The following is a 20,750-nucleotide window of genomic DNA, read 5'->3' as shown; positions in this document are numbered from 1 at the left end:
AAAATAGGTACACAAATCCACTGTTGATTGATTTGTGTGAGCTGATCCAGCCTTTCTGGAGAACAATTTGGAACTTTGCCCAAAGAGCTGTAAAACTTTGTATATCCTTTTACCCAGCTATACCATTTCTAGGTCTATAATCCAAAGAGATCAAAGAAAAATGAAAATATTTATACAAGTTCTTTTTGTGGTGGCAAAGAATTGGAAATTAAAGGGATGCCTATCAGTTGGAGAATGGCTGAAGAAAGGATATCATATGAATGTGATGGGATACTATTATGCGCTAAGAAATGATACCGATAAGGTTTAAGAAAGATCTGGGAACTTGTATGAACTGATGCAAAGTGAACAGAAGCAAGAGAATAATTTATCCAGTAATAGCAACATTATAGAGATTATCAACTGTGACAGACTTAGTAACTCCAATCAGTGCAATGATCTACCTCATTTTCAAAGAACTCATGATGAAACATACTATCCACTTCCAGATAGAAAACTGATGGGATCAGAGTGTAGATCAAACCATATTTTTTTCTCTTTTTTTTTTGTCTCTTTCCTTCCCTCTCCTTGAAATGGCTAATGTGGAAATTTGTTTTGCATGACTTCATACATGTAATGGATATTGTATGCTTGCTTTCTTAGCAGGTAGGGGAAGGTGTAGAGGAAGGCAGAGTATTTGAAACTGAAAATAAAAGAGAATTTAAAAAAATAAAATTTTTTATGTAAGACTTACCCTTAACCATTTTAATTGTTTTATTTTGTAGTGGAGATAATTCGTGGAAAACAACTTACAGGATGTGCCTCATTTAGCATGGCATTTCCAGGAAGTATGTATCAACACATAAAAATGCACAGGAGGATTCTGGGACATCTCTCCGCTGTTTACTGTGTTGCATTTGATAGGACAGGGCATAGAATCTTTACTGTGAGTTAATATTATAAACTTAATGTCTTAACCTTCTATAACGATTTACTAATTGAGAATGTCAAAAAAATTTTTTTTTTAAATTGGATATAATAATTTGGAATTCTGTTAAACCTTCCAGATCTTTAAAGGAAAACTGGAGTGGGCATACTTATATTTGAGTTTAGGTATGTCAGGTGCTTTTTTATTTTGGTTTGAATTTTAGGGAACAAAAGTGGCTGGTGCTGTAAATTGAGATTAGTGGACTAATTAAAATGAAGGGGCTATTTAGTCCATCAGTTTTTAGACAGGTCATATATCTTATAACAGGAAGGAAATTTAAGACACCAATCATCTAGAGCAGTTCCCACCTTCCAGTAAATAAAAATAGAGTAGCACCCTTTTTTTTAAAACTGATGAAGTTACTGAGGCCTAGGGAGATCAACTTGGTAACCTTTAAAGCAAGACTTAGCCATTCAATTTCAGTTTGCAAAGTATGGATCAAATATTGTTAAAGACAAACTTGGAATTCTTTAGTTTTACTGGAACTTGCCATCCATTGTCTGAAATAAGTGGGAAATAGAGTGGACAAATTTCAGAGAGTCCGTAGACTTAGATGTAGAAAAATTACATTTTCATTTTAATTAACTTCTAACTGAAATGTAGTTTTTCCTTCAGCTATGAATGTAGGCAGCACACATTATACTAAGAACAGGTCCATGGCTTTCACACAAAAAAGATTAAAGACTCTTGACTTAGGACTTGGAATTTTTTGGTAAATTTATGCTAACAAGATTTAATCTATTAATCTTACATCCCATGCTGGATATTGTGGTGGGTGAAAGATCAAATGACTGAGGAAACAAAGATTCAGTCTTCCAGGAATATCTTTTTATTAAGTAACACGTGCCAGTTGCCTAACAAAGTGGGACCAGAGCTACTCAGCTTAGGTCTGGACCCTGAATAGAGGAGGTGACAGACTTTATACATTAAAAACAATTAGTCAGATAAGAAAACAACACAATATTAGGTAATTTGATTTCTAATTGGATGAAAGATTAGGGATCTTCCAAGTTGGATGGGGGAGAATAAACAGGTGCAATTCCCCTGAATTCGGAAAAAGAGGTGTTCCATTTCCCCCCAAGTGTCTGTGAACAATCAAAGGAATGTGGAAACAATAACTCATAGGGCCAGTTTTTAAATAAGACATAGGGGTTACTTGAGATGTGCAATTGTGAGAAAAGTCTCTTACATTAATCTTTGGATTTGACCAGCTTGCTGGTCAATATAACCTAGAGTCTTTAGCTAAGGGTCTTTAAATACCAGGACAGAGGTAATTTAGTTTCCCAGCCACACAGGGCTAGGTTCAAACAATGCAGTAAGGTTTTCTTTCAGTTTCCACAATTGAATAAAATTTTCCCACAGGACAGAATTTGACTGAATAGAAACAGAACTGAGCTAGCTCCAAAATTGAGTCCCAAGATAGAGTCAGCATGGTTCACTCAATTACCACAATTTCACCACTTGCATTTACCTAATGCCTTCAGTTCCCTCAATACTAACCTAGAATCTCTCTATAAACCTTAAAAATATCATGGCTCTAATAACCTTTGTCTGTATTAAAGTTTCATTATTTGGCATGCTATTTTGAGAGGCAATTACATTTTAAGAGGTTGGGGGAGGGAAATAATTACATATTTAATTTTATAAACAAATGATTTCTTTTAAAATCACTTAAACAGCTTAATTTGCTAATTTGAATTTATACATTTACTTTGGGACCTTTTTTTTTTAGGGTTCAGATGATTGTTTGGTAAAGATATGGTCTACACATAATGGCAGATTGTTGGCCACATTAAGAGGCCATTCTGCAGAAATTTCTGATATGGCAGTGAACTATGAAAATACTATGATTGCTGCAGGAAGTTGTGATAAAATAATTAGAGTGTGGTGCTTGAGAACTTGTGCCCCAGTTGCTGTGCTTCAGGGACACACTGGCTCAATTACATCTTTGCAGGTAAAATTGAATGTCCTTGTTTTTGTATAATCTCTTTTTTTGCATGAGCATAGTGTTGAATGTGATGCTTTTATAATCTGGCAGGGATGTAAAAGGATGTACTCTGTTAGGGCAGGGGCTCTTTCTCTTTTTATCTTTGTATTTTTAGCACATAGTAGAGATTAATTAAATGCTTGTTGAATGAATAAACTATCATGTGTATATATTGAATTTATTGTTTGCATATTTTATATACATTTACATGTAAAATTTATACATAAACTTATTCATTTTTAATTTTATTATATGTATACATAAACATATAATAAAATTAAAATGAGTAAATATATAAATAAAATTTAAAAATAAATTAATAGATAAAAATCAGGTGCATGGTTAAATATTTTTTCTATTTTATTCCCCTTTTAGTTCAGTGAGCATTTTTAAAGTTTTCCCATTACTTTAAGAACTTAAATCTTTCTGAAGTAATAAAAATTGGGAGTTTTGTTATTGAGGAAATCAACCCATCATGATTCACAAGGGTGGCACAGGATGGGTAACCAAATGCCTTGGGTAGAGTTGACACATTAGAAATTATGCCTAGATTTTATTAAGATGTATTCCAGTGCTTTAGGGTCAATCAAATATGGTCCTACTTCAAAAATAATATATTTTTTCTCTCACTTAAATCTTCTGGATTTGGGAAAGTTGTTGGAACACTTCCTCAAAAAACTTTGACATAATTGGTCATACTGGTGTTAATGATTGAGTGTTTTTTAACCCTAAATTTGTAAGGAGTCATGATAGTGGTATTTGTTAGATCCATGGCAAGTGGTATGGTATTGTGGAAAAAAGAGAACAAGAGTCAGAGGAGCCTGATTTCAAATCAGCGTTCTGCCACTTCTTACCTGTAAGACTGAACAAGTCTATTAATGTCTCTGTAAAATGAGGGGATTGGAATAGAAGATTTCCCATTCTAAATCCTGTTGACTCTGACCATCTGAATAGTTTTTCAGACATTTTCTTTGAAAGGTTCATATTTTATAAAGTGATCAAGGTAGATTTTCCTCTAAAGACGTATAGAAGGTTGTTCCTATTTTTTGTAGTTGAGTTATGCTGTTAAAATGATAGAAATGCTTTTCATTTAAGTCAAAGATTATTAGAAAGTAAAATGTTTTTGCTTGCTCTCAGGGAGTACAATTTTAATTACTGAAAAGTTTGTACTTTCTGGGGAAGTAGTACATTTTTGAAGGCTCTTGCATTTTTATTTTAATCCCTATTCTCACTTCCCATGATGTCTACCTTGTTAATTGATATATACTTGCGGCAGCATGGCAGTATGATAAGAGATTAAAATTCAGTGAGCCAGCAGTTGTTTAAGTACCTAATGTTGCCATGTGCCAGGGTATATAGACAATAGTGAATTAGTACCTTTCTTCAAGTAGCCCATGTTATCCTGAATAAATACGAAGAGTGTACATAGAGAAGTAAATCAAGCTATTTATAAAATAGATTCAATCTTGAGACTTCCAAAGACTGAGTTCACATAGACTAAGGCCAGTTTGGGGACCTTTACCTCAGAGAATGATTATTTCGCTTTGGTTCATTCCCCCTTTCTTGAGTATTCTGGGGAAGTCTCTAATTGGCCTCATGGTATAGCTTATTTCTAGGTTTCTCTAGATATTGGTCACAGGTCCCACAATTCCTGTGTAGGTTGGCATCAGATAGCCTTTATTTCACTTTTACTGAAAACACATTAAAGAACTCACACATGAATTAACTGCTAAAAGATATTAAACACTCAAAATAGCTTTTTCTGAAGGGAACTGAAATTGTTGCCATTGGGGGATTACCATGACAATTTAGCGAAATCTCTCTCCCAAAGAATTGGGTTATATACAGTCACTTTCTGTTTTAGACTCTTCTAGAAGTAATCATACTTTAGGAGCTTGTAACAACATTGATATTTGAAGCTGCTACGGGGGTGTAAGACCAATAGCACCAGCACACAGGAGGGCTTCTAGCATAGATTCTTTGATCTGCTTTTCTAAAGGAAAGCAACTTAAAAAGGGTTAACAATCTTACTTTAATGAAACGTGTGTGTGTGTGTGTGTGTGTGTTTCACTTAGTTCAGGGGAAAAGTTAGCACCCTGAACTTCAAAAATACAAAGAGAAATTATATAAACAGAGCAAATGCAAACAGTAAAGACCAACAGACAGGGCTTCCAACTGTCTGACCAAAAGCAATACATACATAGTTACCGGGGGGAGGGGGAGGCCTCCTTATCGGCTACTCAAAATCTCATCTGGCTACATCACATGAACACTCTTCCCATGACTGAACCCCAAAGCAAAATGCTAACCTCAGAGAGAGAGAGAGGAGGGTGTGTGTGTGTGTGTGTGTATGTGTATGTGTATACGTGTGTACTTCAGGTCAGAGAGGGCATCACAACCCTAGTGACCCAGGCTCATGTGACTTAGGCTTCCATGTGATTTAAGCAGGTCACATGCGCCTAATAATGGATGGGAAAGCTCTTCCTATTAAGCACAAATACATTAATGATACAGAGCTGTTGAAACAAGAATCCCCTTCCCATCAGACCTGCAGATATCCAAGTAAATATTTTACTTTGTTCTCCCAAGTAGGACACCACGAACTATATGGGTGATCTTTTTCTTTGTCTAAGGCTTTACTAATAAAGGAGGATCCTCTTTAAGGGCTGTGTATATTATTCCGATCCTCTTTTTTTCCTCCAGAGAAGTATGCCTCATTAGGGTATCCTCTTTTCTCAAGAGGTCAATCCTGGGACTGTAACTCTGGAATTCTGTAACCCTGAAACTATCCAAGTTATGAGGCAACTTATAAACCTGATCCTAACCTGGAAAATTCCCTGCTAGATCACTAAATTATTGAAGATTATGCTATATTCCATGTATTGTCCTAAAGGGTTTGTAATCCTTTATCTTTTGATAAGAAGATTTGAGTTTAGGAACAATGTCCTGTTTAGGAGTTTAGGAACACTGTCAAATGGTGTGCAAGCACAGGTGCAAGCCATATGTTTCTGCTGTAAGTTGCTATTGTTTGCTTTTGAAGTGGGAAGGAAGATTCTTGCCCCTAATCTTCTATTGTCATTGCTCTGTGTCAGAAATGAACATAATAAGAACAAGGAAAAGTGCAATTTAAGAGAGGACTAGACCTAACAATTTGCTTCTGTAGACAGTAGGGATCAGCAGCTGATTCTCAGCCTTTCATGAGGAAATTCAGTTCTTTGGATCCCAATGAGCATGACTCCAATGGCACTCTTCCATTCATATAGTTAGAGCTTTTAAGCAACTTTGGAGGTCATTTATTCTAACTTCGTCATTTTCCATATGAAGAACTTCAGTGACTTCTTATTTGATGAAAATGTACCTTCAATTGCCTACAAATCCTGTAGTTGCTCACGGTCTTCACTGTGATCATGACTACCCTTTTCTACCTTTACGTAAATCCAAAGTAATTTCACAGAGGAAAGACATTAATAACTGGGCAGTTTAGGAAATGCCATTTGAAGAAGTCATTACTTGGCATTTATGGGTGAAAATTGAAGGAGAATAACAAACAGAAGAAAAGTTGAAAAGATCTGTAAAGCTCATGCTTTGACTCTAACATTATAGTTTCAGATGTGTCCACAGACTGGGTAGAAATGATGAGAGAAAAAGATGGGAAAAGTTAGACCATGTGTACATAAATAAGATCTTTGCTGGAGATGACAGTTTTGAAAGTAATGAGCAATTGATTAGTAAAATCCTATGATCATAAATTTAGACCTGGAAGGGACCTCAGGGAACATTTAGTCCAATGCCCTCATTTAACAGATGAGGGAAACTGAGGTGTGTGGGGAGTGGACCAAAGACCTCCCCAAGGGCATGCCTGTTGTACATTTCAAAGGTGGGTTTAGCCCCTTGTCCTCTGGCTATAGAATCACCCTTCTTTCCCTTGTACCATGATCAAGAGAGAAAGATATCAAAAGAATTGAAAAAAATTCTTGGATTATATATACTGAAAAAAGACAAGGGAAAACAACGATTATATTGATCTATATGCCTATTTTTCTATCAATTCAAAATATTTGAGACTCATCTACACATGTATTGGAGATATTTTTTAGGGATTATTGTTGTTCAGTCTTGTCCAACTTTTTGTGACCGCATGGTCGATAGCATGCTGATACTGACCATGGGGTTTTCTTGTCAAAGATACTGGGGTGGTTTGCCATTTCATTCTCCAGTGAATTAAGGCAAACAGAGACTAACTGACTTGCCCAGGATCACAACTGCTAGTAAACATCTGAGACTGGATTTGAACTCAGGTCTTCCTGACTCCAGATTCAGTGCTCTATCCACCGAGCCACCTAGCAGCCCAGGGTATAGGCAACAGCACATTTCTATCATTAGACCCATCTTTACCATCATGCAGTTGACTGAAAGACATAAAGAATATAGGATATAATTGTGCTTATTATTTGATTATAAAAAACCGTTTAGCCAGTAAGCACCTTGAGTGCAAGGCTTGTTTCACTTTTTTTCTTTTTATCACTAGCACCTACCATAGTGTGTAGCACATCGTAGTCACTCAACAAATACTTCATTTCTCATCAGCTATTTTGCTTGGTTTTGATTCCATGAACACCATCCCTCCCCCAGGATCTTTTTCACTTCATGTCTAATCATCATGGTGATTGATTCAGCTTTAATACTCAGTACTTAAGCACCCTCAGTTGCTTCTCCCCTCTGGAGGGCAGAGCAGTAAGCTACTCCTCACACCTCACTTTATAGTTTTTCTGCTAACTCTTCATTTCCTATCAACGAGATGTTTGCTTGGTTTTGACTCCACAAACAACATGCCCCCCCTATTCTGGGTACCAGTAACTTCTGATGGCATCACCCCTCCCCCACATACTCTTTTCAGCTTCCTTTTGTGTATTGCCTTTTTTTTTTTTATCAGATTGTAAGCTTCATGAGGATAGCTTTTGCCCTTTATTTGTATGCCTGTACTTAGCACAGTGCCTGGCACATATTAGGTGCTTAATCAATGTTATTGACTATTGTTAGTTAAATTGGTAGAGCAGTACTACATCTTAAAGGCTTAATTCTATTGGTCTTCCAGCCACACATCAAAATCCAGATTCCTTGAAAGCTATGACCAAAGACATAACTTTATTCAGTGAGCCTCTGACATATACTTGCCAAGTGTTCTTCAGTGTGATAGAGGAGATCCAGGGATAGAGTTCAACCTGAAAAGGGATTTCTTGTGTGTTGTGCTCCTTTTTGCAAGTGACATTTTGTTTGTTCCATAGTGAGAACATTTGCAAAGTGTCTTATCTCAAAAGAGTTTGACTTGACCACCCACATTAAAAAAAAAAAACAAAAACTTAAGTGACTGAAGAATATTTATTGCCCAGATTATGATACAGTTTTCTGGACAACCTATGGAGTCTGTCCTGTATCTAGAACAGGTAATGGAAATGGTCCATAATTAAGCAGAGATATGAAAACTGACTGGATTGCCTTCAGAAAATTGCAAAGCTCCTTTAATAACTCCAACTTTTTCCCAGAAACCAAAGCCCATCATCTTAATACCCATATTCTCCTGGTATTGTTATATGGCTATGAGATGTGGAATTTATCACATAATAAAATGTAGAAGCATATCATAGGTCATGAGCAGGCTATCACACGTAACAAATAAGCAATTTTACAGAAGAACAGGAGCAAAGGCTGTCATCAGGGAAATTATGGTAGAAAAGGAAGATGAATTAGTCCAGGGTTGAGGACAAGGTGGACTTTCTCAGAGATTCTTTGCTTCCAGGAGAAAACAAGGAAGCCCTGCAACCTATTAGGTGGACACCCTATGGCAAATTTATGGCAGGACATAGACAAGAGTTACACAGAGTAGGATATCCTGCATGGGTTGTGATCGGCATCATTTGAGGGAGTATCCAAATTAATGAGGGCACAGATTCTTGTGAATATTTGTTCATTTAGTATGCATTGCTACAAGCTGAATATTTTAAAACATTACCTTCAACTTTTTCTGCTCTTCAAGAATGTGATAACAGTTTTTATTGCCTGATGCATCAGGTTCAAACTCCTCTGCCTAGTTTTCTTCCATAATATCTATTCTCCCCATTCAAGCTTATTTCCAAGTATTTTCTAATACAAACCTTCCCTTCTAGTCAGGCAGATTTCATTGCCATCTCTACCACACTAATTCCTAGTTTTTACTTGTTCAGTCCTTTGTATTTATATTTCTCTCCTCCTTTCTTCTTTTATTAATAGCTTACTTTTCCTTCAAGCCCCAACTGAAATCTCTTTTGTCCTATGGAATTTTTTTTGATATCTCCATCCCACATTAACTTTCTCTTTTTTTATACCAAATGTCTAGGCTGCACAATGGGCATTTTATTATCTTATTTTTATTTATTTTAATGTATAAATAGTTTACCTTTCCAATTAGATTATAAACTACATGGTTAAAGTGTCGTATGTTATTGTACTTTGGTATTTTGTTATGCTTACATAATTCTAGTCCTTAAGTAGGCACTTAATATTTAATTTGGTGTTTTATGGGTATCTGAGACAGTAGTTCTGATGCTTGTTACGATTGCAAGCATTTCAGTTTGCTGCCTGAATAAAAGAGCAAGGATATATATAACCAGCTAAGTCAGTGCCCAATCTTTTGCTATTATATGCTCCAGACACCAGAAACTCAATATGTTGTGTAAGATTAGTTTATGGGGGAGTTTGTAAAAAAGATTAGCCTAACAGGAAAGCTTGAAGTTGCGTGTATTTTTTTCTAGGTAGTGGAAGTCATTACATTTTGAATTTTACCTGTATTTGGTGGTTTTTTTAAAGCGTCCTTTCAACAATATTTGACTTTTTTGTTGATTAGTATTAAAGCTTCAGTTCAGTTCAACTCATCCAACATTTATTAAGCACCTGCTATATTCCAGGCATTGTGTGTGGCAGGCATTAGGGATACAAAGACAAAAAACTCCTAAGAACTTATTTCCTTGTGGAATTTTTTTGAGTTCAACATTGAAAAATTAGTTTGTCTTCCAAAATAAGTTATAATGAAGTTGTTCGTTTTTTTTTTTTTTTTTTAAGCAATAAAGTTACAGAAACTGAATGCATGTGTTGTTGTCTATTTTAGTTTAGTCCAAAGGCTAATGGCTCTGAAAGATACATGGTGTCTACCGGTGCAGATGGGACAGTTTGCTTTTGGCAGTGGGACTTAAATTCCATGAAATTCAGGTTTGTGCCTTAGTTAAAAGATGACTGTACATCAATTTTTTCCTCATTAGTATTACCACAAGAGGCAAGACAGAAGAGTGCTGGATTTGATGTTTGGAAGTCTCAGATTCAAATCCTGCCCAAGTCACTAAGTGTGACTGTGGGCAAGTTACAAGCCCTTCAGTTTCCTCATCTGTGAAAGGAGGGAGTTGGATTTGATGGCCTCTAAGATCCCTTCCAGCACTAAATCTGTGGTCCAATGATTCTATGATATGGTCCTGATTGTTTGGAGATAGTTGTAAATGGGGCCATATGGGTGCCCCCCGTCAGTCCCTAAATTCTAAAATGCCAGTTTGTCCTTTCACACATTGCCTATACCAATTAAACGGCCTCCTCTGTAGACTTAATGTTAGGAAACTTTGATTGTCGGCACATACAATTGTATTGTTTTAGAAAGAAATATTTTTAGAGCCCAGGTTTTTATTTAAGCATATTGAAGTTATGACAGTAAATATCAGTGTGCTAATCTAATTTTTTAACATTTTTATTTTTTAAAAGTAATCGTCCTTTGAAATTCACTGAAAAACCTAGACCAGGGGTTCAAATGCTTTGTTCGTCTTTTAGTGTTGGTAAGGTAACTTATTTTAATATACTTTTTTATTAATTTCCATTAATGACTTTTAATTTTTTAACCTATTTATTCCCCTAGTGTGCTAGACTGTGTGGGAAATTGTGGTATATGCCTGTATATTTAATTTCTGCTTAAAACTCTTTCCTTCTTTTTTTGGTGTCCTAATATTGGCATCATAACTGCTGAAGGAATGAGAAGTATTAGCTTGCTTTCTTCTTTACTGCCAAAAAATGAGGCTGGAGCAACCCAGAAAGGAGATGCTCCATAGCTTTGTGGTATTAATTAAACAGCATATCATGCCAAAGTTAGATTTCATTTGACTGTGACCTTTTACTTGAAACTTCTTGTGATGAGTTACATAATTCTTTTGTAACATAATTCATTCCTTTCCACACCAAAAACTATTTGAGTAGTCTTGTTCTATTTCTTCATACTAGAGATCATGTTTGATTAGCTATTACCTTCTTAGGACAGCTTGAAGAAACCTTAATTTTTTTTATCTATGTAGATTTTTTTATTTAATAGTAGCTTAAATATAGACTAAAATTCAGACAGGTGGCTCCTGCCTTTAGAAATTAGTCTTTTTGCCCCACAGTTTCAAAGAAGGAACCTATGCGAATACCACCAAAAACTATAGAATAATTGGTGAGGATGGTAAATATTTTCAGATCCAATTAACGTTTTTAGTCTGCAGTGCATGATTGATTTTTTTTAAATGCTAGCAATTAAAAATTGTAAGAAATTCTGTTTGTTGGAAAGTGGATCTGTCTGAGAAACTTTTGTGAGTTTTAGAAGAATTCTTGATAAGAATTTGATGTGGGAGTTTTTATAATGCATATTAATAAGTATTACTAAAACTTAATGTATTTCAGTGTTTTGTGATTTTGATTTTCAGGTGGCATGTTCTTAGCAACAGGTAGTACTGATCATGTAATCAGAATGTATTTTTTGGGCTTCGAAATGCCTGAAAAAATAGCAGAACTCGAAAGTCACACTGTAAGTACTATTTGTGTTTTTAAATATATGCATTAATTTATTCAAAATATTAGTAAGTATTCAGATTTTTGCTCATCTGGCTATGGAGCTGCTATTCATTATACATTAGTTTGAGGTTCTAAGCCTTAAGGTAGTAGAGACATTAAGATAACTTTTCCATTGAAGTTTAATTTTTGGAATAAATGGTAATTTCATTTTTAAAAGTCTTAGATTATTATTTTAGCTAATTATAGATGTCCATTCTTTATAGGCCTTTATTAATCACAGGTGTGTGAGTTTGATCCGTTTGTAGATATTTAGCATCATGCTTTCTCTAGATCAGCTGTAGTTAGTGAGAGGAAACTCACTTGCCTGTATTTTATAATTCTTGCTTCTGCTCTTTTATTATTGTAACTAAGAGGCAGAATTCTTATAGTCATAAAAGTGGAAGAGATTCTTGAGTTTCAAAATAGTTCTAACACTGGATTATTTTGGAAGTCATATGAGGAAAATACATATTTGGATGAAGAGTTGAATAATTTGAATACTTTTTCTTTTTGTAGGACAAAGTCGATAGCATCCAGTTTTCTAACAATGGTGATCGGTATGTTTTTAAAAAAAATTTAAACTTTCAACCAGATATATTTGCATATGCATACACATATGCACATATGTGCTCTATATTTTTAAATATAATAATATCTAGGCTAGCCATCATGGAATTAATCTTCATTTGCTCTAATCTCTTTGTCTTTGACTAAAACTTAAGTTCTTCTGAGATCTTACATGCTTTTGTATCTTCTCATTTACCCTCCTCTTCTACTGTACTCCTGGCTCTACCCTTTTGTCTTCTGTTAGCAATCTTAGTGAAGGGCTTATTTACATTTATAGTCACATTTCTTATATTTCAAATATTTGTAAGCTTATTTATTTTTATAATCGCATTTTAGTATCTAGACTTTTGGGACACCTTGTATTTATTGTTTCCTAATTAGTGTTTACATTTTTCTGCAAACATATCTTGTGCTTTTTTAATATATGTCTTGATTGTTTAAATTTTATTTAATTTTTTATGCCATAATTTCCCCAAGGAATTGTGTTTTCCTGTAACTGAGACTTATTTAACCTTTTTTTTTTTAAAGGCAAAGAAAATGAGCTTTCATACTTAGGCCACAGTGTGAAATAAATCCATTTGTACAAGACCTACATATTCATATGAGAGCTGTTGCTTCTGTTTTGTTTCCCTGGATTTCTCTGATTATATATGCTTTTTTTAACCTTTGATTTGGTCTATATTGAATTTTCATATTCACTATTTGAGTTAGTAGTTGTCTTCACAGGACTAATTAGATCTTAGTATATCACTATTTTTGCCCAAATGAGCATTATAAAGGGCAATTTTAGATGAACTATGACCAAGTTAATTAATTCTAATTAGAAATTTTGAAGTAGAGGTAGAGTAACTTCATATTCTGATGAGATATAACATCCCACATGAACTAAGTTGTAATAGGATATTTCTTTCCACAACAAAGAACATCTGAGATATGTCAATAACACTACATTATGGTATTTATGTTTTCTTGAAATGAATGGGAAATGTGTTAAATAGTGGAGGGAGACAATGGATTTTGCCCTTAAGTATTATAAAGTCTAGTAGATGTGGTAAGACACTGCACATTTATAACACCTTTTCCAGTATGGAGGCTGGTGCTACACCTATGTGTGGGCTTTGTGCTACAGATTAAAAATGTAGTTATGGGATCTAGAGTGATAAGAATCCACCAATCTGAATTTGGGGGAGGTTTACCTGTTAAGATATATACCAAACACTTTTCAACATACCCACCAGCAGGCTACAGAAGGGATTAAATATAGTTAAGTAGAGTTATGAACTTGCATTTTCAGTTTTTGGGGAAAAGTGAGAAGCCTGTGACCTTTAATACACTTTGTTCATATCCATGTTTTCCTTAGAACTTAATCCATGATTATGAGTATCAACATCAGATGAACCAGATATAACAATCAGTTTGGGTTAATCAGGAAAGATTTCAGGAGAAAATATCATTTAAGGTAATCCTTGAAAGATTAGTAAGATTTTTGACAAAGTGACAATAGAGAACAAGATTTTTGAGTTACAGAAAATTGTGTAAATTAAGGTATGGCAGTGGAAAAGCATAAGACGTATTTGGGAAACACCAAATGTGTGTGTAGTGCAAAGAATGTGAAGGTGAAATAGGAAGGGAATATTGGAGCCAGCTAATAGTGCAAAGCCAGTGTTAGATATTTATCAGTAAATAGGTAGCAGTGCAAAACCATTGGAGATTCAAAGAGGGAGGGACAAGAACAGACCTATGCATTTTGAAGACTAGAGATAGGGAGACGAATTAGTGGGCTGTTATGGTGGCCCTGGCAGTGGTGAGGAAGTGATGAGAAACAGTGCATGGAGATGGCATAAACAGTATCTGTTGACTAGATGTTTAGGAAGGATAGAGATGGGTCAAAGGTTTCTCTGAAGTTAAGAGCATAGGTAATAGAATATACATGATATAGCAATTGAATCAGGAGGAAAGATGAGTGAGATGTTCGTAGAGCGCTGAAGTGCTTTCTGTGTGTCAGGTGGTGTCATTAGGCCAAATAAGCAGTTAAAAGTGGTAGTCTAGAGTTCAGATCTGTGGTCATCTACAATAAATGAGATCATTAAGGTAGAGGGAAAAAAAAAGAGGACCTTGCACCTTGGGGAATGCCTGTTACGTTATAAAAGAAAAGGTTATAAACCTTCATATGAAAGAAGAATAGTAGCTTGAAGAAATATTAGGTTTAAGAGAAGGTTCTCCCCACTTCAACCCATTCAGCCGCTAAAGTGATTTTCCTAAAGCCCAGGTCTGATCCTGTCACCGCCCTACTCAGTACACTCCAATGACTCTTTATCTCCAGGACCAAATACAAAATTACTGTTTTGGGCATTTGAAGCCCTTAATAACAACACTATTAGCCCTCTTCTGTCTTTGTAGTCTTCTTATACTTGACTCATTTCCATATTCCCTTAGATCCAGTAACACTGGCGTCCTGGACGTTCCACAAAGAAGACACTCCGTCTCTAGACTCAGGACATTTTCTCTGGCAGTCTCCCATGCCTAGAATGGTGTCCCTCCTCAGCTTTGCTTTCTGACTTCATGGTTTCCTTTAAGTCCCAACTAAAATCCCATCTTTCTTTATAGGAAGCCTTTCCCAAACCCTCTTAATTCTAGTATTTTCCCTCTGTCAATTGTTTACTATTGCCTCTGTATATAGCTTGCTTGTTGTCTCCTCCATTAGGCTGTGAGCTTCTTGAGGGTACAGTGTCTGGCATGGAGTAGATGTTTAAAATGTTTATTGATTGATTTTAAGATAAGGGAGGCAGAAAGGAAGGAACACTTAACAAGGGAGAGAGGTAATAACATTTAGAAGAGACTGAGTGATGGGGATGGGATCAGTAGTATGAGTAGGGGTCAGAGGATATTTGGATAGGAGAGCTAACTTCTGTTCACTAGGGAAAATTTTAAGTACAGTTAAGGAATTGAAGAGAGATGAGTAGTCACTGTTGAAAATTCATACATGCAAAGTACTGTGTACTAAGGATACAAAGAAAAATAAGACAGCCCCTGCTCTCATAGCTACAAATCAGGTAGAACGGTCCCATGTTTAGGCAGATGTTAATACCTCTTATTTAATGTCATTACATTGATAAAAAATAATGTCATTTTTTTATGTTGAACCATTTGTGAGTGCCAAGGACTTTGGTGGCAAGAACTTTATTTTCTGGATCTTCAAGTTTTAGCTTTAGCCAGAGCAGTTGCCAGGGGTGACCTCTTAGGATAATGGTCGAAAGCACTGCCACTGCCGTGCATGGCTCTTAGGTCCAGGGTCTTGGGCTGTCTCCAGCAGAATCAGAAAGAAGATGTTAGTCAAGGTGATGGTAGTGGGCTGTCTTGTTTGGCACATACTGCCTCTTATTTCTCCCTCTGGTGGTTTTCTGTTGAACTAGAAATGACAGCAAATAAGAAGACTGCTGAATTCCAGCCAAGGTTGTGTTGCATTAATTTATAATTAATAAGCTCCATGAGGTGTTTGTGGATATATCTAGCAGCAATTGGCAGCCTGGAGCATAGGTAGGAAGCTGGGGATTACCCAGTGTTGGGAATTAGCTGGGTAATAATAGTAGAAAGCCAAAAAGGGTAAGGACTTTTATGGTAATCTCATTGAAAATGGTTAATTTGGATAGGCTGGGCACCAGGAGGTAAGTAAAGATGGGCAATAAACATGAAATCATTATACAGCTGATTCTTAGAGTAGGAAGGGACCTAAGAAGACATCTAGTCCAGTTTGTACATAAATGATGGTTTCCCAGAATAAGCAGTCGGTGCTGCCTTTTCTTGAAGACTTCTAGCATGGAGGAACATACTGTCTTGTTTTGTATTATTAGGTGGCTCTAACTCCTGTAAAGTTTTTTCTTACATCAAGCCTAAGTGCCTCTTTGCAACTTCCAATCCTTGTTGCTGGGCCATTATGTCCTCTGAGGTCAAGCAGAATAGGTATAATCCCTTTTCTACATTACAAACTCTCAGACACTTGGAGACAGTTGTCTTATCTTTTCATCTCCAGGCTACACATCCTCAGTTACTTCACTTGATCCTTATGTGACATGATCTTGATTCCTTTTTCATCATTGTTCTCCTCTGGATGTTCTCCATTTTATCAGTGTCTTTGTTAATGTGGCATTCAGAAATGAGTATAGTACTAAGGTCACCTCCCTAGTCTTCTTAATGTAAAAAGTTGCATTAGTGTTTTTTTAAATTGCTATATCATGTGGTTGATTTATATTGAGTGTGTAGTTTCTAAAACAGAGCAGAAAAACTGGGGATCTTTTTCAGTTGAAACATCATGTAGCAGTCCCCTCATTTTATACATAGGAACTTGATTTTTTTTTTTTTAACACATTTGAGACCTTACATTTGTCCTTGATAAGTTAAGTTTCACCTTATTAGGTTCAGCTCAAGTTTTGTTGGTCCGGGTAAACTGTATCAGTAATGTTCCTGTGATCTACCAAGTAGCCGTGTTAATTGTAGTGATCACTGCTTTCATTTCCAAATGCTAGCAAACCATCCCTTTAATAATATATTACAGAATTTTGCAAAAAAGAACTATTCATATTCCAATTTTACAAATGAGAAAATGAGATTCAGAGGAGAACATGACCTATTCTTGGTTCTGGCTCTTTGTTATCACTACTTTTTTATTTTGAGCTTAATGTCAAAAGACACAAACATTTCAATAAACAAAGAACAGAAAAGGATTGTATGTGATCCTGAAATAGGTGCGGTAGTACATACTCGTTACTGTACCTACCGAGAAGCTAGCAGACCTCTTGAACTCAGAAGAAATTATCTCAAAAAGAATAGATTGGGTATTTCCACTGAGTCAGCATCAATATGGTGAACCCCTGGTAGCCTGGGGAGCCACCAGGAAGGAGGGAGGGAAGAAAGAAATCATAGCATAAACTTGGATACAGGTTTTTAAAGTATATTAAACTTAAAACAGTAGTAATAAAACTGTCATGCTTCTCTTTCCACTTGTGAGCTTCCTTTTGCTATCTTCTGTGTATTTTAAAAATACTTTGTTGATGTTTTTTTCCATCACTTATTACCCATCAGCTCAAGCTCTACCTTCTCCCCCTCCCCCCATAGAAGCCTCTTTTATGCCCAATAAATTTAACCAAGCAAAAAGAAATCATTAGTTGTGTACTACATATAGCTCTATATGCAACCATTCATCACCTCTAAGGTCAGGTGTAGGAAGTATGTTTCATCATCACTCTCTAGCAACCATGATTGTTCACTTCTTTGACCAGAGTTTGAAATGTTTGAAAATTATTTCCTTTACATTATTATGATCATCATAGAAATTAATTGTCTTCTGGTTCTGTTTACTGATTTTGCAACAAGTCTTCCCAGATTTCTTTGACTTTATCTTTCATAATTTCTTAGATTGTAATAATATTCCATTACACTTCTTAATTGTTGTCACCAGTTCTTTGATACAACAACAAATAGATCTGAGTTTTGTAGTTATCATTGATGTTTGCTATTTTTTATTAACATATTCTAAAAATTTTTTCAGGAACCAGAGTCAAGCTCACTAGACTATAATTTGCAGACTTGTATAGAAATTGGGTTGTTTACCCTTCGGTTCTGTAGTCCTTTTCCCATTTTCCATTTTAAGGAACAGTGACAATAGCTAAAAAATCATAGCCTCCAGTTCTTTTAGTACTCTTTCTTCTTATATACAATGTGATTTTGCCCTTTTCCCTTTTTTCCTTTTTTTTAATTAATTTTTTTTTTTTTTAGTTTACAACACTCAGTTCCACAAGTTTTTGAGTTCCAAATTTTCTTCTCCTCCTCCTGCTTCTCTTTCTCTCCTTCTCCTCCTCCTCCTTTTTTTTTTGACTTTTTAAAAATTAATTAATTTATTTATTTTTAGTTTACCACACACGGCTCTACATGGTTTTGAGTTCCAGATTTTCTCCCCTCCCTCCCCAAGACGGCATGGAATCTCATATAACTGTCATGTATAACTTTGCATTGAATTAATTTATGCACTAGTCAAGTTGTGGAGAAGACTTTTGACCAATGGACTGAATCATGAGAAAGAAGAAACAGAACCAAAAAAAAAACAACCCAAAAACAAAAACAAAAGAGTCCTTCTCCTCCTTCTCCTTCTCCTTCTTCTCTCCTTCTCCTCCTTCTTCTCCTCCTCCCCCCTCCCCTCTTTTTCTTTAACCTTTTCTGTTTGTTTTGGATAAGGCTTACTCTTTCTCAGCCATATTCAAGTCATCAGCCCCATTCCATCAAATAGCACTAATATTTGATGATGTCAGATTAATCTAATTGCATTAGTATTGCCAGGCCACCATATTTGTTATTCTTATTTTGTTCATTTGCATATAGACTCTGAAAATCTGGTTAGTATTATTGGATCCTCTCTTGAATTTTGCCTCTGATAATTTCTTGCTGTCTCTGTTGTTGTACTTAGGCAGCTAAGTGGTACAGTGGCTAAAGCACCGGGCCTGGAGTTAGAGGGACCTGAGTTCAGATGTTACTTCAGACACTTCCTAGTTGTGTGACCCTGGGCAAGTTATTTAACCTCTGTTTGCCTCAGTTTTGTCTTCTGTAAAATGAGGATAATAGCACCTACCTTCCAGGGTTGTTATAAGGATCAAATGAGATGACAATTGTAAATAAGCACTTGGGACAGTGGCTGATACATAATAAATAATATATAAATGTTAGCTGTTGTAGCTACTATTGTTTATAATAGATACTGCCTACATATGCAATTTCCTTCCTTCTTTTTGCTTTTTAAAGCCCTTTGGTTAGATTGGCAAGACCAGAGAAGTACATTCTTACCAGCCTTCATTAGCTACATTGCTCTCTATTCAGAATCATATTTTTAAGCCATGGTCCAGAAATTGAAATCTCTATAGACAAAATTTTCTCAACTATTTATTTACTTCTTATTTGCCTTGACTTTGATTGGTAGCAGTGATGAAAACACTGCTCTCTACCCTTTAGGTCTTCAGATTTTTAGCTGAGACATGATAATCTTTATTAATATTGTCTAAATTTTTTTGGCAGTGTCATTTGTGCCCACAAAAAAATTCCAGGAGTATGCAGTAATCAGTTTTGACAAGATTTAGGAGGTTCTTCATTACAGCTTGGAAACATGCTTCAGGAACTTAGCAGATCTTGATGTTTGTGTATGTTAAAAATGTGAGAGGCTGAGAGGAACATAGATTTTTATGAAAATAAAGATTTGGGAGTTGGAGATCTAGATTAGGGAATTCAAGAGTTTGAGACAAGGATAAAACTAGTGTTATGAAGTGGTAGACTGTAGTCTCTAGTCAGATGACTTGGATTCAAAATTTCTACCTCTGATGATTATTAATACCTATATGATGTTGGGCAGATCACTTAATTTGCCAGAGCTTCAGTTTTCTAATGTGTAAAATGAGATGGTTTTACTAGAGATCTCTTTGAGATTCCTTCTTACTCTAGATTTGTGATCTGAGGAAGTCTGTTATGTATTGTTGCTTCTGTTTGGCAGATATAGAGGGGAGAATGGTGGCAATCTAAATTTAGGAACTATGAGGTTATGTTATTGGAAATTTATTGATATATTTAAGTAGCTCAGGATATCAGAGATAGGTGGAAAGGAGTATTGTGAACTAGGTGTAAAACTGAGAAAGGCAAAAAACTGTTTCAGAGAGATGGCTAGATTCAGGTTGGAGCAAAGATGATATTGTATAGCATAAATTTTATCTGTAAAATTTCAAAAATTTTATTTAAACATTTTTTGACTTTGTTTAATTTGACATTGTTTCAGCACTTTATAACAAATACCAAACATTACTCCCCCGAAAAAGTACTTTCTCCAAAGAACAGCTGATTTGTTGATTATCAGTAGAGAGGATGTGTATGTGTGTCCTTTAACTTTGATAATGTGACCATTGAATTTTATCAGTTTTGTTTGTTCTGTATTGACTAGATTTACAGTGTATATATTCTTCTTTTGGTTCTAGTTGCTTTGGAGTATTAATTTACATGTAAGTGTGGGTCTTGCTGTCTGTTTAGTAACCACCTTAGAGATTAGGTCTAGCATTTTAGTGTCTGAATCAGTGAGTATGAACAATTTAATCAAACTTTTCTGGCATAATTCTAAATGGTTTGCCAGAATGGCTGAAACGCTCATAGCTCTATCAGTAATGAAGTAGCATGTGGTCACTTGAATTTTAAAGGAGTAGTGGTTGAGTAGCAATACAGCTTTTTATTTTTGGTGAGGTTTAATGCAATTTTGCTATCACAAAAAAGATTCTTGAGATATGGTGGAAGGCAGACAGGCAATGTGGTATAGTTGAAAGAGTATTGTTTGGA

The 20,750-nt window shown here is 35.5% G+C and overlaps 1 protein-coding gene across 1 annotated transcript in view; it reads left to right on the top strand.

Moving 5' to 3' along the window:
- BRWD1 (bromodomain and WD repeat domain containing 1) overlaps positions 1-20,750 on the top strand; it is a 150,624-nt gene that overhangs the window by 41,437 nt on the left and 88,437 nt on the right. The window contains exons 7-12 of the mRNA XM_036747966.1: positions 765-925; positions 2,700-2,921; positions 10,096-10,196; positions 10,734-10,804; positions 11,702-11,802; positions 12,345-12,385. Coding sequence (XP_036603861.1) covers positions 765-925; positions 2,700-2,921; positions 10,096-10,196; positions 10,734-10,804; positions 11,702-11,802; positions 12,345-12,385 — 697 coding nt within the window. The remainder of the gene's footprint in view (positions 1-764; positions 926-2,699; positions 2,922-10,095; positions 10,197-10,733; positions 10,805-11,701; positions 11,803-12,344; positions 12,386-20,750) is intronic.

This window comes from Trichosurus vulpecula, chromosome 2 (genome assembly GCF_011100635.1).
Source record: "Trichosurus vulpecula isolate mTriVul1 chromosome 2, mTriVul1.pri, whole genome shotgun sequence".
Classification (NCBI taxonomy): Eukaryota; Metazoa; Chordata; class Mammalia; order Diprotodontia; family Phalangeridae; genus Trichosurus; species Trichosurus vulpecula.
This window is presented reverse-complemented; position numbering and strand designations above follow the sequence as displayed.